The 19,808-nt window shown below is 39.7% G+C and overlaps 1 protein-coding gene across 11 annotated transcripts in view; it reads left to right on the forward strand.

The window, feature by feature from the left end:
- MTMR3 (myotubularin related protein 3) overlaps positions 1-19,808 on the forward strand; it is a 79,201-nt gene that overhangs the window by 31,882 nt on the left and 27,511 nt on the right. For 7 of the 11 annotated variants that reach the window (XM_060250244.1, XM_060250251.1, XM_060250254.1 and 4 more), the window contains exons 4-11: positions 504-593; positions 1,727-1,843; positions 3,815-3,847; positions 6,369-6,451; positions 11,178-11,344; positions 15,708-15,804; positions 16,818-16,931; positions 18,228-18,433. In XM_060250244.1, coding sequence (XP_060106227.1) covers positions 504-593; positions 1,727-1,843; positions 3,815-3,847; positions 6,369-6,451; positions 11,178-11,344; positions 15,708-15,804; positions 16,818-16,931; positions 18,228-18,433 — 907 coding nt within the window. The remainder of the gene's footprint in view (positions 1-503; positions 594-1,726; positions 1,844-3,814; positions 3,848-6,368; positions 6,452-11,177; positions 11,345-15,707; positions 15,805-16,817; positions 16,932-18,227; positions 18,434-19,808) is intronic. The other 4 variants (XM_060250253.1, XM_060250255.1, XM_060250247.1 and 1 more) reach the window with 1 other exon arrangement.

Here is a 19,808-nt window from a genome sequence, read left to right on the forward strand (position 1 = left end):
CAATAGTTTTTAAACAGCTTTGAGCTTCCATGAATCAGTATCCCTTGTGTGTGAGTGTACAGGTTATCTGCTGTGAGTTTGCAAATGCTGAGGGAGGGGGGACTTGATTGCCACTGAAAGATGGAGTTGGATATCCTCCCCCTGCCTGCCAATTTCAGGCCTGGAGGAAGATGTTGCTCAGTTCCTGTCCTTGTGTCAGTGCCTGAATGTCCTTATTGACAGACATTGAATTTGAGAGGGAGACAGACTGGGGAAGAGAGATCAGTAGCTCTGTTTGCTTGGATCCATACATTTGCATGGGCATCATGTAAGAAGCTCCTCATGTTTCCAGCCAGAATAGATAATGGTTGTGAATTTAGGGGGACCTCACATTTTCAGGAGTAGCTTGTAAAACTCAAGTCTCCAGTCAGTGTCTTGAAACATTTTTTTTTGTATTTCTTACTAACTTGGAAATATGTCTGAATATATTACTAAAGAAATCAACTTAATGATCTGTTTCTCAGGATGAAGAGACTCAGCACAGCCTTGAATGCATCCAAGCTAATCAGATCTTCCCCAGGAAGCAGCTGATCCGAGAGGATGAGAATCTCCAGGTAATCGCCTAGCTACCTTTTGCTCTTATAGCATGTGCAGACCTAGTAGTGTTACTTCTGGCCAAGACCAGACAGCAGATGTTAAATGAGTTTGATTTAATCTGTGTAATGGAACCATACTTCGAAATTTGTTGCAGCACTTATGTTTATGGTTACAAATTTAATTTTTAATTGAGTTGAAGGGTCTAGGAAATGGAGCGTTTAATTATTCAGCATTTTCCTGTGAAATATCAATACGAAATAACATTAATCACTTATATTCATCTCTGTCTTTCGTGTATCTTAGAAAGGTTCACTCTTCAGCAGGACAACGTATTTGAATATTTTGGATTTCTTTGTGTGTGTCAGGAGCTAGAAGATGGACCCAAGTAAGCAGGGCTTTTTTGGTAGAAAAAGCCCAGCAGGAATCATTTTCATATTAGGCCTTACGCCCTGAAATCACCATTGTTTCACACAGGGCTTTTTTTGGGTAAAAACCCCCCAACAGGGACTCATTTGCATATTATGTCACACACCCTGACACCAAGCTAGCCAGAACTGCATTCCTGCTCAAAAAATGCTCTGCAAGCAAGTAAAATCTTCTTGCAGCTGAATACAATGCAGAAAAATATTTTGCTTTTTTCCCCAAATGGTTTCAAAAATTTATGTCTTCTCCCACCGTTCCAAAATTTCTAGAAACTTTGAAATTAGGCTGAGCTTCACCTCTAAAAATTTTAGTTCCAGACAAGTATAGTGTATGCTCTAAGAATCAAAATTATTTAGGGTAATTATTTTACAAAATCTGCTGTCCTGTGAGTCCCAAAGTGTCAAAAATGGTTCTATAGAGAGAATGCCGTTCTATAGAGAGAATCCTGTACAATTATTCTGAATTTACTGCCTGCTAAATCAATGTCATTTTTAGCAAGGTTATTTTTGCTGTGGGAACATCAAGTAGGAATAACTTCTACCAAAATGTCCCCTCTTTCCTTAGTTTTTCTGTGTCTCAAGCTTTGGTCTAGCAGTGCTTTCTGTAATTGGAAGTGCTACACATCTATTATGGCATGTCTCATATTTCTACTTAAGGGGGGGGCGGTGTTAGCACCCACTGAGCTGATGAATCTTTTATTTTTCTCCCTTTTCCTTTTGATCTGCAGGTCCCTTTTCTTGAACTCCACGGTGAAAGCACAGAATACGTGGGACGAGCAGAAGATGCCATTATTGCACTTTCCAACTACAGGCTTCACATCAAATTTAAGGAATCAGTTGTGAATGTAAGTGTTAGTTTTTGCTTTTACATTTTAGGATGAGAACCTCCTAAAGGTGATTTTGCTGGTGATTCTGTCAAGTGAGCTTGTTGCAGGAACAGGAGCTGCAGCTTTATAATGTGCAGCCAGAGAGTGGTAGTTCCATATCGATGCCTTTGCAACCTCTGGGAATAATATCAACAGACAACAAAATAATAGTGGCCAGTCTTCTACTGAGTATGTAGTCCACTTGCTGAGAGAAGGGTTTGTTTTCTGTAACAAGCCTTCTTTGGACTGTGATGCATGTGTTCCAAATTGGAGGAAAAGTGAGGCTTCTTGGAAACTGAAAGAGACTGAAGTGGGCTGTCACACTATTCTTCATGTAGAGGCTGCTACATACAGTGAATCATACTATTCTTTATTCAGCTTTCTGCTAGATTCAGTTAGTGGGCGCTTCTTTGGTTGAAGTTAGGAAGCCCATGAAGCCCCTACCATGTATTGGAAAGTGCTTGGAAAGAATGCTTTGTAAATAGCTCATGTGGCATTTGTAGTTGATGTCCTACTCCTGCAGAGACAGCTGTTCTGCTCTGTACAATGTTACAATTCACCTGCTCTCATTCAGGATTTTTAGGCTGTTCCATTGCTTAAAAGAGATTCTCTCATCCCTTTTTGCTGTTTGTGCTAATGTGGCCAGACAGTCTGAGTTTTAGTGATCAGTTGCAGTCTTTTAAAAATGTTGAGTAGGACAGGAAATGCTTTGCATAATTTTTTAAAAATCATATATTTTGGTTTCCATGTTATAATCCTTCTGGTTGCAAGTTACAACAATTCTCTTGTTTGCAGCTGCAAACCACACCTGATACCTCAAGTAGTGTTTCTTTTGCTTCATATCTCCTCACTAGCTGTGAGTCATGTGGAAGTTATGTTGATGAAATGAGGTAGACTAGAATTCAGCTTGTCATTCCATAGTAAGATTTGGTCTTGTAGTCTGATCCTAGTTCATCAGTTTTGTTTGCATTCATGCATGTTTGAGAGAATGTGAAGACCCCTGAGAGCTGTCTGGGTGAACAAGTGCTTCAGATGTCACTGATAATTTAGCTGTAGTCTTCAGCGTTCTGAAGAGCAAGTTTTGTGGCTTTATGTCAACCGAACAAAGTAAATACAGCGTATTGTTTACTAATGCGATTATCCTAATTAAATTTTATAACTGCAGGGTCTGTGAGCATTCATAGAATCACAGAAATGGAAGGGGCCATACAGGCCATCTAGTTCAATTCCCTGCTCAATGCAAGGATCAGCCTAGAGCATCCCCAACAAGTGTTTGTCCAGCTGCTGTTTAAAGACTGCCAATGAGGGAGAGCTCACCACCCCTCCCTAGGTAGTTGATTCAATGATTGAAGGTTGAACAGGAGTTTCCTAATATCCAACCAGTACTTTCCTGCTCTTAATTTAAACCCATTATTGCAAAATCCTATATTCTGCTGCCAGAAAGAACAGCTCCATGCCCTCCTCTAAGTGACAGCTCTTCAGATGCTTAAAGAAAATAATCATGTCCCCCTGCAACTTCCTCTTCTCCGATCTGAACATTCCTAAGTCCTCTCAACCTTTCCTCATAGGGGTTGGTCTCCTGATCATCCTTGTGATTCTCTGTGCTTGCTCCATTCTATCCACTTTCTTTTTGAAGTGAGGCCTCCAGAATTGTATACAATAAGAAATTGTATACAATAAGAAATTTGAATGAGCTCCTTGGAAAGTTACTGCCACTTAGCACGTAAAGTTGGGTATGAAATTCTAAAGATTTTGTTTGTTACTTATCCCCACAAAATAATGCTCCCGAAGCCACTTATTGTGGAAATTGTGGGTAGGGCAGTGGCAGCCAGGACCCTAGTTACTCACGTGTGGCATGTCAGAGGTAGAGGAAGTGAAATTTGGTTGAAATTGTCCAAAGTCTGCCTTCTGGTTTTATCCTAATTTTGTTCTTTGTTTACAATTCAATAGAATGTCTGTAAATTTGCTGCTTATGAGACCTCAGTAAGTAAATAGTAATGTTGTGCAACACTTTTTTCCCCCTGCTGCACCTTTGCTTGGAACAGAATAAACTTGTGCTGATCAGTTCTCACCTTGCAGTAGGCCTGGAGCTATCATGCATGAGGCATTTGAGTGGATACATTCATGGATGACCAAGCAATAGGAAGTCGATGTTCCTTGTAGAAAAGACAGAAGGCTTAATAAGCCAAGCAGTAAGCTGACTTTCAAAAATGTTGACACATGCATCCATGGGATCATTTGTATATCCAACAGTGACAAGTTCTGTCCAGATCGAAACTTGAATGCTTAGACTGGTCTCTTGGTTGGCTTCAGTTAAAAAAGTCATTTACATTGTGGCATCTGGAAAATACAGAGAAATGAATATGTTTATGTGGTTTTGAATGCCATAGAGACGAACTGAGACCTCTTGAAGTGGATTATCAAATATGGCACAATAGGATTTAAGGAATCAGAGATGACAGTTTTAATGACATCCTCCCCCCCGTTCAATTAATGTCTTTGATTTGTATCCCCTTGCTTATTTACAGTCATCTAATATCCCTTGAAGTAGTTCTTATCTACAAACCACAATAAATTAAGAAATATTGTTCTCCCCCCCACTCCCCACCCATCCCCCAGCATCTGTTAAGCTAGTTTAAGTACTGGCAGTCACCCTTAGGAAAATGAGACTTGGGCAGCTTTGCATGATCACCAAAAAGGCAAAATGGTTGCTTCATACTCAGAACTGGTATACGTCTCTCAGATTAGACAAATTACTGTTTGGAGAGTGAACTGATTGCATGGTGTGACTTGATTTGTGATATACTCGAGCATGGAAATTGGTCGGGGAAAAGAGGTTTAGACTGTCAAATGGTCAAATGAGAAAGTGGAAGGGCATGTGGAATTTGCATGGCAAAGTGAAGCAGTATGCATGGCAAGAAGACAAAATGGAGCATGATATTTAAGTTTTACCTGGGAAGTATATGTGCCACATTTTGTAGCATATGATGCAGAAGGCTATATTTGATAAAGGAAGTTTGTTGAGAAGGAAAGAAAAAAAATGAAACACATGGAGGCAAAGGACCGGCCAGGGGAAAAGATGAGAGGGTGCTAAGAAACATCTGCTTGAACAAATAAGGTAGAGGAGGCTTTTAAATTAGATGCACAAGTTAGATCTTGGGAAGTTTTGATGAAGGGGAGCTGAACTACAGTGAAACGTGCATAATCGTGTTTTCTTATGAGCGTTTAACAAGGGACTTTGGCAAAAACTTTCTGCAAGTATATAATGTTTACCAGATCACATGTACCTATATGTTTGTGCCTTCGTAGAGTTTTGGATCAGTAATGTGGCAAGGCTTCCCTTTGGAAAAGACAGCTGATACTTTCTCAGCAACCCTTTTTCTTAATCAAATGGCAGAGTGTTAAGGAAACTGCATGTCCTTTTTGCCAGAGAGATATTGAGGACCAAGCCCACATAGGGTTCTCTTTCAGTCAGCTTGGTTCCAAAAACAGAAAATTACATGAGGGGAAGCCCTTGTCTTGAAAGGAGGCTCAGTCAGCTCAAGGCCGTATTAGTGCTTTCTTGTCTCCACTGGTTTGATTCCTGTTAATCTAACAGGTTGTTGTCCCTGTAGCTCCTGTTGCAGAGTTGCTGCCATCCTGCTTTCATTCAACTCAAGGGGTGAGAGGAGGTTGACCTTCTCTGTTCATTGCAGTTTAGCTTCTGTGACTGTCCGCTCTGCACTTGTGTGGAGAAATGTGTGCGCCATGAATTCTGGAGACAATGCCTTCATTGTTGCTTGATCTTACTGGCTGCTCTTCTGTTGATAGGAGTGCACAGTCTCCTCCACCAGAAGATTGAGTTTTGAAGAGACAGAAGTACAGAACTTATAAATGCTTGCAAGATGCACATCATTATGATGGGCAAGCTTGTATATTACTTGGGAGAATATATTGCACTCACCACAAGGTGCTTGACAGCATATTCTGGGTCAATCATAGTTTAAGGATTATAGGCTTTGACTCATTCCACAATATCTGTAGATGTGGCATTTCACTTTGTAAAGCTGCCATTCAGTCTTGTTGGTAAAAATGCTGTTTATTGGGCTACTATTCAGTAATAGTCCTCTAGTGATGCCAATATCAAGGCTGGGGATTTTTGTCTCACCCATGCAGTAGAGAATTCTCTACCTCCTCCCAGCCTTAGGAGTGATTGTTTTCAACACAGTATGCATCTGTGGGAAGTGGAGAGCAGCAATAACTTAGGATCAAAGTAGGGGTGGGGGGAGGGTTAAATTAATATGACCTCTTGTAACTTCACTGATGTTTCCAAGAATGTAGCCTTCTTCATGATTTAGTACATGGTGTCTGTTCATTTGGGACAGAGTTTGAGAGTTTATTCACTTAAGAGCAATAGCTCATTTCAGATTTTGAATGATCTAATAAATCCTAATAATAAATGACAAGAAACTACCATTTCAGAGCCTTTTTGAGTAAGGGTACTTAATCTTTTTTTAAATCACAGGTTCCATTACAGCTTATAGAAAATGTTGAATGCCGTGACATATTTCAGCTTCACTTGACTTGTAAGGACTGTAAAGTTATCAGGTACGTATAAATTGCTTTGAAGTTAGACAATACTGCAATCAATGGCCATTTTTTAATAGGGAAATGTTTTGTTATCTGTACTTATCCAGTAGAACATCTTACAATCCAGTCCAGCTTACATTTAATCAGAATTGAAGGTGTCCAGTTGTCACAGAATAATGGAATTCCCAGAGTCTGTCCTATCCTGGTGGTCCTATTAGGACTGAACTGAAAAGTCTTCTGTGTTCATTTTCATGAATTGCAAAAAGCGTCTCCCGTTCCTGGCGCTCTTTCAATGTATTTCTATTGTTACAGTGCAGCTCCTTTCATCACCACCATCCACCTTTGCCCTCAGTCCTCAGCTTTGTTTCCCACAGTGCTGTGTAATGCTATTGTGGTAACCCATGAGAATTTGTCAATTTATCAGTTGTTGTATGCCACCTCTCCCCAAAAAAGCTGCTTGAGGTGGCTTGTAATGTAAGAACAATAAAACAGTAAAAGCTAAAGCTAATAAAATCAGCAATAAAAAGTCCTTTCCAGCAGTCCATAACTTCCCATCTTCTGGCAGGACACAGAGAGTAGAGCTTGAAATGAGGATCTTAACGGGGAAGAAGGATAGCATGAATGGAGCCAGTGTTTCAGGTATATCTTAAATCAGAGGTGTCTAATTCATTGTTATGAGGGCTGGATCTGACATAAATGTTACTTTGTCAGGCTGTGCCATGGTTGCCATAAAATGTAATGCCAGGTACTGGGGATATTATTGTTTACTCAGAATATAAGCAAAATGAATTGATTCCTAGGAGTGAAAGGAATTGATTTACTGGGGAATCCACAAAAGCCTTAATAAATGTATTTAATCATATGCAAAACTAGATTATTTTCAAGGTATACCATAAAGGGAAGGCATTTACATTTCTATACAAATCAGTTACTTTTGTGTGTGTGTGTATCACTTTTAGGAGATGAGTCATCTTCCTTGCAAGTAAATAGGGTCATTTTTCAGCAACACCCCCCCATAGCCTCAGTAGCCGAGCACAGCTACTCTTACTCTTTGTTTCCTCTCTCCCCCTGTCCTACCTTGGAGGATCTTGAGGAGGCATACTGCACTTCCCCCTCCACTGCCCCCAAAATTCTGTGAGGTGGCACAGGCTGAGTAACTGGCCCTAGGTGACCCAGATGGCAGGGCCCTGGCACAGAAGGGGGTAGGGACTGAACCTGGCTCTCCCAGATCCCCTTCTGCTTTTCTCACAGAAATGGCAGAGCTAAGGGGAAGGTCCACTGGAGAGGCTGTTTCCAAGACATCCAAGGGGTGCTTTTTGTCCTCACGTAACCCCTTTTCCTTCATGGGCTAAGAACAGGTACGGGGAGAAGGGAAATCACCCTCCCCCACAGTCATTTTGCCTCCCAGATCCCCAGCCATGTCCTTTTTTCCTTTCATTCCTCCACTTACTTTGAAGGACGGGACATTTCCCCCCTCACAATAGTATGCACAAGACAGCCTAGTTGCCTCCCGATGCATGCACCTCCTCTCTTTCCTGCCAGCCCTATCCCTTCATCCCTTTCTCCACCTTCACTGCCATTCCCGCTACACTGTTTTACCTTAGCCTCATAGTCCTGTCCCCTAGCAGTTTCCTTTCTATTTCTTGACAGTTTTGACTACACACACCACTGTGTGCACCTCCTGCCCTCCCTCCCTCACACCAGTTGCTTGTGGGCTAGATAAGAGCCCTGGATGGGCTGGTTCTGTCCCCCGGGCCATATGTTTGACACCCCGGTCTTAAATGAAGTTTCAGGATGGTCTTCAGAGATAGTTACATGTAGAGTGTATTGAAGTAATTAAACTAGATATGATCAAAACATAGATTATCATGGCCAAGTCTTGTTATATATTCTGAGGGTACTGCTAGACCCTGGTCTATAGGTGGGGGCTCTTCCGTAAGACATAAAGTCTTTTATCAGCTCCAGTGGATAAGCCAGCTATAACCATACCTTGAAAAACTGGTTGACTCCTGATTCTTTGGAGGGCTTTTCCATTGATCAGCGCTTCAGGGTTACCTGGATTAAGCTGTAATTTATTGGCACTGACCCTTTCATTTGTTTATTCAAGCATCTGTTCAAGACTTCCACCATCCACCCTGACTTTGATAGCCTAGGCAAGCTTAATTTTGTCAAATCTTGGAAGCTAAGCAGGGTCAACTCTGGCAAATACTTGGATGGGAAACCTCCTTAAAATACTGGAGGCAGGGAAAGATTGGTCGTTTTCGCACTCACCTTCCGCCGGCGCAACCCCCCTCTTCACCGCGCAGGATCTGCGCGGATTTCGCACTAAACGCTGCGGAGCAGCCAGAAAAGCCGGAAGCTCCCATCGCAAAAGCCGCGCAAACGCCAAACTGCTTTTTGGCGGTTTCAGTTTGAGAGGCTTTTGCGCCGGGAGCTTCCGGCTTTTCTGGCTGCTCCGCAGCGTTTAGTGCGAAATCCACGCAGATCCTGCGCGGTGAAGAGGGGGGTCGCGCCGGCGGAAGGTGAGTGCGAAAACGACCATTTTATTTAGCCACCTCTCTGAATATCCTTCAGGCCACCAGTAGGTGGTCAGTCACAGGTCACCATGAATTCCAGGTGCATGCACATGCACCCTCCCCCCAAACCGCTCCCCCATCCAATTTGAATCAAACAAATCAAGTTGGAAGAGAACTCAAAGGGAAAAATAGAGCTGGGTATCATCTACCTTGTACCAAATTCCTGGACAACTTCTCCAAACATGCAGATGTTAAGAAACTTAAGGGATGGCATTCTTGTGGGATTCCATATTGTGCTGTGCAGTTGAGCAGTGGTACCCCAGTACCACAAGCTAAAAACAACTAGTTGGGTAAGAGTGAAAACACCAGAGCTTGGGGCTCTCATCTCCCAACTCAACTATCCTATCCAGGAACAATGTCATGGTTGGTGGTATTGAAGGAGGCTGACAGGCCAGGCAAAGATAATCTGTTAGGAAAACAAAGGAAGGATCAGTCCAAACTCAGACTTCAATGCCATGGTGCTCCATTTCATGTCACAGAAGCTGAAACAAAATCACACATCTTGCCACACCAGTTAGATTAAATGACACCTGTGAGCAAAGGGGAAGGGAATAACAGGGTTCTCAACAGTATTTTCCAAGTCCTTTTTTCTTTGTCATTGAACATTGAAGCTGGTCAGTATTTGACAGAGCTGTAGGCAGTGTTCCCTCTAAGCTGAGTTAGTGTGAGCTAGCTCAGTTTTTTTATCCTCTGGCTCACACATTTTTGTCTTAGCTCAGGAAAAATGGCCCCAGAGCAAACTATGCAGTAGCTCACGAAGCAGAATTTTTGCTCACAAGACTCCACAACATAGTGGAAGTATTGGCTGTAGGTATGATTTGCTTCTTGTTTCTTAATTTTATTTTTAATTTACAAAACTACAGATGTATTTCATTGATATCACAGAAGATTAAAGAACTTGTGTGAAGCCTAATCTCATCTCTAAGTTTATCATTTTACACTGCTACGCTGACCATTTTTGATGAATTTATCTGATTTTATATTAACGTTCTTAAGACTTCTGTGTAGACGTTAATGCTATTTTCAAAATTGTCAAAATCCAGCCACTTGTTGGCGATGCTACTGATTTCCATCAGGAAGCAATATGTTGTCATGCTTTGTTAATGAAGTAATTAGTACTTCCTGTCTGTGGCTAAGACTCATTCTTTTAGATAAAATATGGCCTATAGGTTTTTGTGGCAAATTGTACCATGTAAACTCATAAATAATAATAAACAGAATTTGTTGCCAGAACGATTGATAGCCAGAAAGGTCCAAAACATATGTATGGAATCTGCTGTACTGGAGGAACATCTCCAAGAAACACAAGTAGACCCTGTGAATCAACCTTTTATGTGTTAGGTACAAATTGTATATGGATTTTGTAAAATTTTCATTTAAATCAGAAGATACTAAATTTGAACTAGTCTCATCTTCATACCTTTGAGAGTACAGCTCTTGGAACCATTTAATTAAGGATTGTGGGTTGGATCCAACCAGCTTTCTTGTTTTCTATTCTTTTTTTGTGGGGGGGGCGGGGAGGGCTTGCCTGGGCTATCCAGGTTTAGGCCCAACCAGCTTTCCTGCTAAGTCTCATTAAATTCTCCTCTACTACGTATTATAGCTTCTGTTCTATGTAGCTTTTGCCCATGCAACTCCATGATCCCCAGTGTAATTTTTTCATGGTCAGAGGGGATCCCTTCCTCTCTTTTTCACTAGTGGAAAAGCTGGTTTGATCCAAGAGCCAATCCTTTGTAGCTTATTTCAAAGTTTTGTGCCTTGGACTTTGATGAGCTATAATCCAATAGCTCAAAAATTATTATCCCCATATGGATGACATAATCAATCCATTTCTCTGTTAGATACATCTCTTAATGTAAGGAATTATAACACTTCTTTGCTTGACTTGATAACCATGAGAAAGGAATGAAAGCTTATTTAGAAAAAATAGGAAATGAATGAATACGTTAAAAATTAATATCCTACTTTTCCAAACCTTCATACATAGTAATGCTTATGGTGTTCTGTGAATGATAGCATTATATTTGCATTGCTGCATTTGTTGCATCTGGTTTGTTATTAAATAAGTTCATGAATGCTAGTGTGCTTTCTGCTCTGATTTGGTGTGAATCCTATGGTTTGGTTCTCAGCTGGTGAAAACTAATACATTTTTCTCTGTTTTTTAATAGGTGTCAGTTTTCTACCTTTGAGCAGTGTCAAGAGTGGCTTAAACGGCTGAATAATGCAATCCGCCCTCCATCAAAAATAGAAGATCTGTTTTCATTTGCTTACCATGCGTGGTGTATGGAGGTGTATGCTAGTGAAAAAGAACAGCATGGTGATTTGTGTCGACCAGGTATGATGTAGACACTGTGTACACCCAAAATATGAACTAACATGACAACTTTTTCAGGACTGCACTAGTTTTTTGCCTGTGAGAATTTGGGAACAAAGTTTCTCCCCAAACCTCTTTTCCTGCACATCCCTGTCTACTTGCAACCATTCCTCCCCGCCTCCCATTTGCTGTTTTTGTGCCACTTTTTAAAAACATGGGCTTCTTCCTAAGGCAGTTCTAGCCAATGAGCAAATATACCCCTCTATACTCTGCTCCCTACCCCATTTTGGCTCAGCCCTACAATATATACATGTAGAAGAATACAGAAAATAACAAAATGCATACCATCTTACTGGTGTTATAGAGGCATCCAGTTATAAATAAGTTACACACTACTTGTGCTAACTTCTTGAGTTTACAAAATTGATTTTAATTGAAATTGATTCTAGAATTTCTCTCACCAGCCTGAGATTAATTCAGGTCCAAATTAATTCATTGACTGGTTTCCAAATTGTGATTTGTGGCCTGTAAGTACAACCATGCTGTTACTTATCACCTCATTTCACAGCAGTGTTCTGAAGCTGGGCCCATGAGGCTGTGGGATACCTTGAGAGCAGGAGAGGCCAAGGGAGGAGGGGCTGTTGGCTAATAGTTTGCAGTAAAGGGAGTAGGACTCCTTAGACGGTGGGAGTGGGGAGATCCAGGAACAGGAGCTTGACAGCAAAAGCAGCTAAAGCTGTTGTCTTGTAGGGGAGAAGAGACTTGGCCTAACTAGAGACCAGATTTTGGAATGAGGGTTGCTTTAATGTCTCGTGGCTTCTTGGCTGTTTGATAGCAAGTATCTGGACTTTAATAAATCCTTTCAGTTGTTAAATTAGCTAATGAAGTGCAGTGCACAGATCTGTTTTTGTAGAGCTTGGAGCTGCAGGGTTTTGGTGCTGCACTCTGAACTTGATCCACAGTTAAAGGGGCTGAATCAGCACTGTCTGATTTAGTCTGATGAGTAGTCCATTTGTTTGCTTCTGACAAAGGCAAGCCAGGCAGAGGAGTTCCAGGAAAAGAGCACTGTTAAATCATCTTCCTTGGGAACACCATCCTTTAGATGCTAAGCAAGGCTGTGATCTACCTCCACACACCACCACTTCCTCCAGTTTACTTGTGAAGTGGCAGGTGGAGCACCATAATTATCTAAGTGAACACCTCCCAGAAAAGTCACAAGAGACTCCTTTCCAGTGACTAGATAAATTTGCTTGGTTATCCCATATGGTCCTGGCAAGGAACACAGGAACTGAATTGCAAATGCAAAGAGCTGTGTGCCTTTTCCCACCAAATGATTGCTTGCAAACTAGTCCACCTATGTTTGACATTTAAAGAAAAACTGTTAAAAATGTGAGAGCTGTTACAGACTTGTCCCAGCTTCCCTTCATTGTCATATTTGAGAGATGATAGTCTTTAAGATTGCCCCTAGTTTTAGTTCCATTGGTTTCAGTTCTGTGGGATTCTACCATGCAGGATAGGTTACATAAAGAACAAAAAGGCTCACCAGTCAAGAATACTGGGTTGACTAAGGTTGATTTCACTCAAAGGTTTTCTCCCTCCACAGACGAATACCCTCTTTAAAAAATCAGAATGCAGTGTAATCCAGCTTGAGTCTCAATGTGAAAGGAGTTCTATAAACAACAAAAATAAATAATTAAGATGTGCTGTAGCATAGTGTTTTTCTCCAGAGATCACTTCAGTGGTTTAATGAATAAAAATCTTGTGGTATCCATCCTTGGTACCTGCTTAGTGGGAGGCCTGTTCTGCACTCATAATATCATCACAAATATTTGCATGCTTCTCCTTAGATTATTATTATTTTTTTGCTTGCCACACTTTGGAAGAGGAGAATTATGGTCTTAGTGGCAGGTTGATTATTATGCATACCTGGGCAGGTCAAAATACATTCCACAGTGAACTGCAGCTGTCTCCATTTTCAAAATACTGTAAGAACATTCAGAGCAGTGTCTGGACTTTGAGGATTGGCTTTCATATGATTTTTGCTAAAGAGTACTCCATGTATATGACAGGAAACCAAGAATAAGATTCAAAGTTCTATAAAATGAGAAGAAAAAAGGTGGCCAGGCAATACCTAATATCAAATTATATTATCAAACTGCTGGGTTAGCTTGGATATCAAATTGGATTAGAAATCCAAATGAAAATTTATTTAAAATTTGGGAAATACAAAGAAGAAGAATCAGTCCCTCAATTTCACCAGCAATGTCACCAACACATGCTTATTATGGTAAGCATATAAGGAAGAATAATGATCTTATAATTTATGGTGATATGATAAATCCACAAAGAGAAATTAAATAGAGGCAAGAAATTAAAGAAGATACAATGGTGGATTTACATTGCTTCTAGATTTCAAAAAGACATTTGTATAAAAAGGGGTTTATAAAAGATCTGACAGAATTTGAAAAGTTTGTTTTACAATCTAAAGATCACCTATTAGGATGAATCTACAAAGTACTGCCTCAATCTGATACTGAGGAAGAACAAGTAAAAACATGTATGATTAAATGGATGCAAAATTTTGGTGGGGAAACTACTGTTTCACTGCTGGGAAAACCCATGAACAAAGGGCATAAAATTTATAGCCTGCCAAGCGTTAAGAGAAAATTGGTACAAGATGTTCTACTGATGGTATGTCACACCAAAAGATATTGAAAAGATGTATAAGAATTAAAAAGGGTCCTGGTGGAACTGTAAGTATGTAGAAGGCATCTTTTACCATATGTTGTGGACCTGCACCAAGACAGATATTCTGGGAAAATATACATGCTGATTTATTTATTTTTAAATTTGATTCCCGATGAAACGTGAGATTATGCTACTGGGAATTTTACCAGACAATATAGAAATAAAACTTTCACAAGACTTATTTAGATACATGTTAACAGCTGCCAGAGTAACATTGCAATGAAATAGAAGATAGAAATAGAGTTTGGGAAAGAAAAACTAGCTGAGTGTGCGATACTAGCAAAACTAGCTAACTATGTAAACAGAAGACTGCCCAAAGAGATGGGAAGCTTATCATTCAGATTATGGGAATAATTAGTTTCTTGATTTAATACAAAATGTGAACATTTTTGAATCTATTTGATTATTATATAAAAGTTGAGAACATTGATTATAGAACCATTTTTTCACTTAATACTCTTTTAAATATTTAAACTACTTAGTAAGAATAAGATCTACATAAATGATTAAGATAATATGTAGGTTATAATGAAGGCCAGAATTCAGTGTTAATATTTATCTTAGAGTCATAGAATCACAGAGTTGGAAGAGACCATCCAAGCTATCTGCTCAGTGCAGGAATAGCCTAGAGTGTCCCTGACAAGTGTTTTTCCAGTTGCTGCTTAGATACTGCCTGTGAGGAGGAGCTCCCCACCTCCCTTAGTAGCTGATTCCACTGTTGAACAACTCTTACTGTAAAAAAGTTTTTCCTAATATTCAGGTGGTACCTTCCCACCCTTTCATTTAAATCCATTATTGTGAGTCCTATCTTCTGCTGCCAACAGGAACAGCTCCTTACCCTCCTCTAACCTTTCTTATTTCTACTAGATTTTCTTTGAATATTTTGAAACATTTTATTTATTCTGATGGTTTTTTATCTGCTACTATATTTGAAAAATATTTTTGATTAATATAGCTGATTTCCCTTGTTATATGTAACTATGCATGATATTTGATAACTTTTTGATGAATTTTTATTTCCCCTAACCCCTCCTTCCTTCTGTATCTTAGCTTTCTTTTGAGAAAATAAAAACCCATAAATAAGTATAGTCAAGTAACAGAACAAAGTTTGAGTCCTGTAGCACCTTTAAGACCTACAAAGTCAAGACAGTGATAGAACCAGATTGAAAAGAAATGATAGAGATGGCTTTCTGAAGGCATCTTCATAAGTGACACCAGTTCTGTTTTGGGTATCATCCTCCCCACAGGGTGGAAAATGTATTAATTGGCAGTTGTTTAATTAGCATACTTGAAATAAAATGAATGCAGGCTCTGTACTTCATACGTGAAGTTGTACAATGTCATCTGAACCTTCCCTGAGAGCTAACAAACTGAGCTTCTGTTTGCTGATATGCTGCACTTGATTTGTTGAAACAGCAGTGTGGTAGTTTCTGGGTAACTCTATAGGAATTTGAGTCTTGATACTATTCATGAAGCCATTGACTATTGATTGTTCATTACCAGTAAAATCACGGGCCATTTCTTGCAATGAGGAGAAATTCAGCAGATTTGTTGTTGTTTTTTTCCTTTCTAAATCAGTGAGAAAAATTGTGTCCTATTAAAAATTAAATGCTATTTTGTCCTTTTTTATGTTTAGGGGATCATGTAACAGCAAGATTTAAAAATGAGGTTGAAAGGATGGGTTTTGATATGAACAATGCCTGGAGGATTTCCAATATCAACGAGAAGTATAAGTAAGTTCAGTGGATACTTGTAGACACCCCTTGACTAGATGAAGTTGATATTGGTGTTCTGGAGCAGATCAATCATGGCTCCAGCTGTGACAGGAACTTGTTGCCGAGCCTGGCACTCTCAATAACGTTTAGGTTTTAAGAGGACAGATTATGGCTGATATGCTTTGTTTTCAAATTTCTGTAATCCTAGTCCTATTACTGTTTATCAAATGCCATATCTTGTTGATTGCACTGATTTATATTGTGCAGTCAGCCTGGAGCCTCAGAGAGGCGGAATAATGTAAATAAACAAATAGTAATTAAGACCTGGAAAACAAAATGGTAGAGCCATAGAGAGCAGGGTGCACAGCTTCAGTGCCTGTTGCCATCTGTGCGCCTTGACAGTGGTAGCTGTGTACCTACACTCTGCCATCTAGCCATAAAGAGCTCTTGAGATATCAGATAATTCAGTATACTCAATATAACTAGATGTTTTACCTTAACAGCTTTTTAATGGTTGCTTCTAGAAGTCTGTTTTATAGTTAGTGTTTACACTTTAGATGTCCGATAGCTTGTTTTTAATGGCTTGTTGCTTTACATTGTATTTTAGTGTAAGCTGCTTTGGGCAGGACTCTGAAGAGGTGTCATAGAAATATTGCAAATTAATTTCTGACCTTACTGTTGGTTCTCTTTTGGCCTTAAATACCCACTAGCATGCAATAACAGGTCCAGTAACAGGAACAAAATAAAGCTGTCCTCTAACGTAGGACCATGTCTGATAATTTGAAAACAGTTGTTACCGAGTGCTTGTTAAGTAGCTCTGACAAGAAAGTAGTGCTAACAAAGAACATTGAGTCAGGAGAGGGCAAGGAAAGGGACACCATGAAGCTTGATATGAAGCAGTTATAAATCAGTTAAAGGGTGTCAGAAGACAAGCCCTAGTACTTTTCCACTGTGCTGTGTATGTATTTGCATACTGCTTCCACACTAATGGCTATAAAATATGATGGAGTTAATGTACCTCTTCCATGTAGACTTTGTAGTAGCTACCCTCAAGAACTCATAGTTCCTGCTTGGATCACAGACAAAGAGCTGGAAAGTGTGGCAAGCTTTCGATCTTGGAAACGCATCCCTGCTGTTGTTTACAGGTAAGACATTCCTCAAAAATAGTAATCTTGTAGTCAAAACTAATTGATCTGAGCCCAAGTCAACCTCACTGATCTTTAAACGGGCATCTTTGACTTGTCTTTCCCAGGCAATCAACCATTCACTGCTGTGATACAAGCAGAATCAGCAGGAACACTGGGAAATCGCTGGAAAACCATGATAATGTATGTTTTATGTGTTGTCATTTCTGACAACACATAAAATCAGAGTAATTCAGAGTAATTCAGCATACCTAAGAAAAAAAATCACTGTCTCCAAAAATATACTTAATATTTGCAGCAATATGTACAGTTTGCAAGACTGATTGCTGTATTGTGTTTGTATAAGAACACTATTGCCTTCAGTGCCATAAATAAGCCTTCCAGATTTCCTTCTTCACAAATTACAATATTTTTTCCTCACTGAATAGTTGTACCAGCATAAGGAAGCTTATATTTCAGTATGGAAAAAGATTTGGTTCCTCTTACTTTCAAAGAATGTTCTTGATCTTCTCTGAACATCTCCCACTGCAGAGAAAACACATACTCAGGCTCAAAAATATATTAAATGCAGCTCTGCAGTAACAACATTTAACACAGACACAAATGACCAGTTGCATGTTGGAAATAATATCATATAACAAGAGTCATCTTAACTCTGCAGTCTTGCTCTCATTTGCTCATAGCAAAATATCTGGCTTTAAGGATGCATAGATTATATGAAGCTACACGTGGGCCTGGTTTGTTGAAGGTGCTGATCATCATTAACCTCAGCTGTGCGTCACTGACTCTCTCGTGGACTAAACTGGCAGCTGCTAAGTTCTAGGTGTCTATTACATGCATACTTGCTTACACAAAAGCAGTTTCAAATAATAACATGTTGTAAATGGTCAAGGAACCTTTGGTTCAGTTTTTTTGAATCTGTTTTTGGGGGTACTCTCATGTGGCCTTTCAAAACAATTGACAAGCTGAAACCCTTTCATTAAAAACCTGGCTAAAGAAAAGTATTTTGGCCTGTCATCTAAAGAGCAGTAAAGTAAACACCTAGCAAGCCTTAAGGACTCCAGAGGTGCAGGGCTACAACTGGAAAAGCAGTCTCTGGTTGCTCCCCACCTCACCTCTGCAGGGCTTGGGATGAGGATCTTAACTGGTAGGCTGGATGGCACAGGAGAAGATGATCCTTTAAGTACCTTGGCCCCGAGCCTGATTCAGTAGGTGCCTTTATTCTAGCACTGTCTGTGTTTAGGATCCTCTTATTCTGTTTACATTTAAATGGTTTGATTTCTGTTTCCTGTATAGGCACCAGAGTAATGGAGCTGTAATTTCCCGTTGTGGGCAGCCTGAAGTCAGTTGGTGGGGCTGGAGAAATGCTGATGATGAACATCTTGTCCAGTCAGTGGCCAAAGCCTGTGCCTCAGACTCTAAGTCAAACAACAGTAAACTAATGAATGGAAACTGTTCAAGAGATTTTTCCAATGGAGGAGACTTTTCTGATATGGAATTTGGTAAGCTTCCAAAGTCCTTACATTTGAAATGTTGGATGCCTTTTTCCATTAAGTTAAAAATGAGATGCCCCCATTGACTTTTAGCGTATGGATGGCAGTCTTCTCCTGCAGTCTAGAAATGTGAAGCCCCCCAAGGGGCAGAGTCAAAATTCAGTAAAAGAGGATGTTTTAGGAGCACTGAAACTATTATCTTGGAGCACTGAAATTACAGAATATTTTGCCTTTTGAAACAAGTGAAATTTTTTAAAGACAGAGTTTTACCCAAAATCTGTGTAAATTTTGTATCCAATTCTTAATACAAGACAGCATTATATAATAATTTTGGTGTGTATTATAAGTGTATACAACATAGTGTGCATTTGATTATAATACACTATTGAATAGTTCAGTGTTTTCAATTACAAAGTTTATCTCAGTATTCAAATATGCTGCTAATCCTTGTTGTGCTTCTGTTCAAATAGTTTCTTGTTACAACAAAATTTGTGTGTTCTATTTTCACTATTTTTCCTGCCTTTCATATGGCAAAAATTAATGATACACGTGGTAATATAGCACAGAGTGCGTCCGTCTGCAGCTCTCTTTCTTTAGTATGGGGTACACTAACCATTTGGCTTGTATAAGCATTTGTGCCTTTACATTTCATAAATATGTGATACAGTACACTTTTATATGATTACTGTGTTTTAAAATACATATTTTCAATTGTTAAAGCAGCAAAATGTTCAGGCTTGATAAGCTAACTATTGCATATTTTTCAGTTTTTCTTCAAGTTCTAATTTTTGCTGGGATAGATAATCATGGGAAAATGTCTATTCCCCTCATGACTGAAAAATTTCAAGAAATTTTGTATCTGTACTCCAATTCTTTGTACTGTTGTATAAAAGATATATAGATATTAAAGGTGCTGGTTATAGGCCTACTTTCAATTAGGATATTCTGAAGTTGGTAGATTCTTAAGCTGCCTAATTGTACCTCAGATGTGAAATATACATTAACTTGCTTGGTATATGATTTGTGTGGATCTTCATCGTGGTCTCTGTGCAGTCACACATATGGGTTTATCCGCCAGGATCGAGCCCATCTCGGAGAATTCAAAGCAATCCTAAGCGTTATTTTTGGTGCGCCTTTTCCCTCGTCCCGGGGAGGGGGCAGCGACTGCGCATGCCCAGACGAGGGGAATGCGCCCAACCCACTCAGTTTCTTCTTTACCGCCGTCTGGAAACACCTATCTCGCTGATCTCCCGCTTCATTGCAGTCCTTTACTAATCTACGTTCCCGTTCTTCGATCTACGTTCTTCTTTCCGATTCCTCTTCTCTTCATTCTGGTATCGTATTAAAAAAAAAAAAAAGAAAGAAAATCTTTCTCTTTACTTCA

This window comes from Heteronotia binoei, chromosome 11 (assembly GCF_032191835.1).
Source record: "Heteronotia binoei isolate CCM8104 ecotype False Entrance Well chromosome 11, APGP_CSIRO_Hbin_v1, whole genome shotgun sequence".
NCBI classification, from domain to species: domain Eukaryota; kingdom Metazoa; phylum Chordata; class Lepidosauria; order Squamata; family Gekkonidae; genus Heteronotia; species Heteronotia binoei.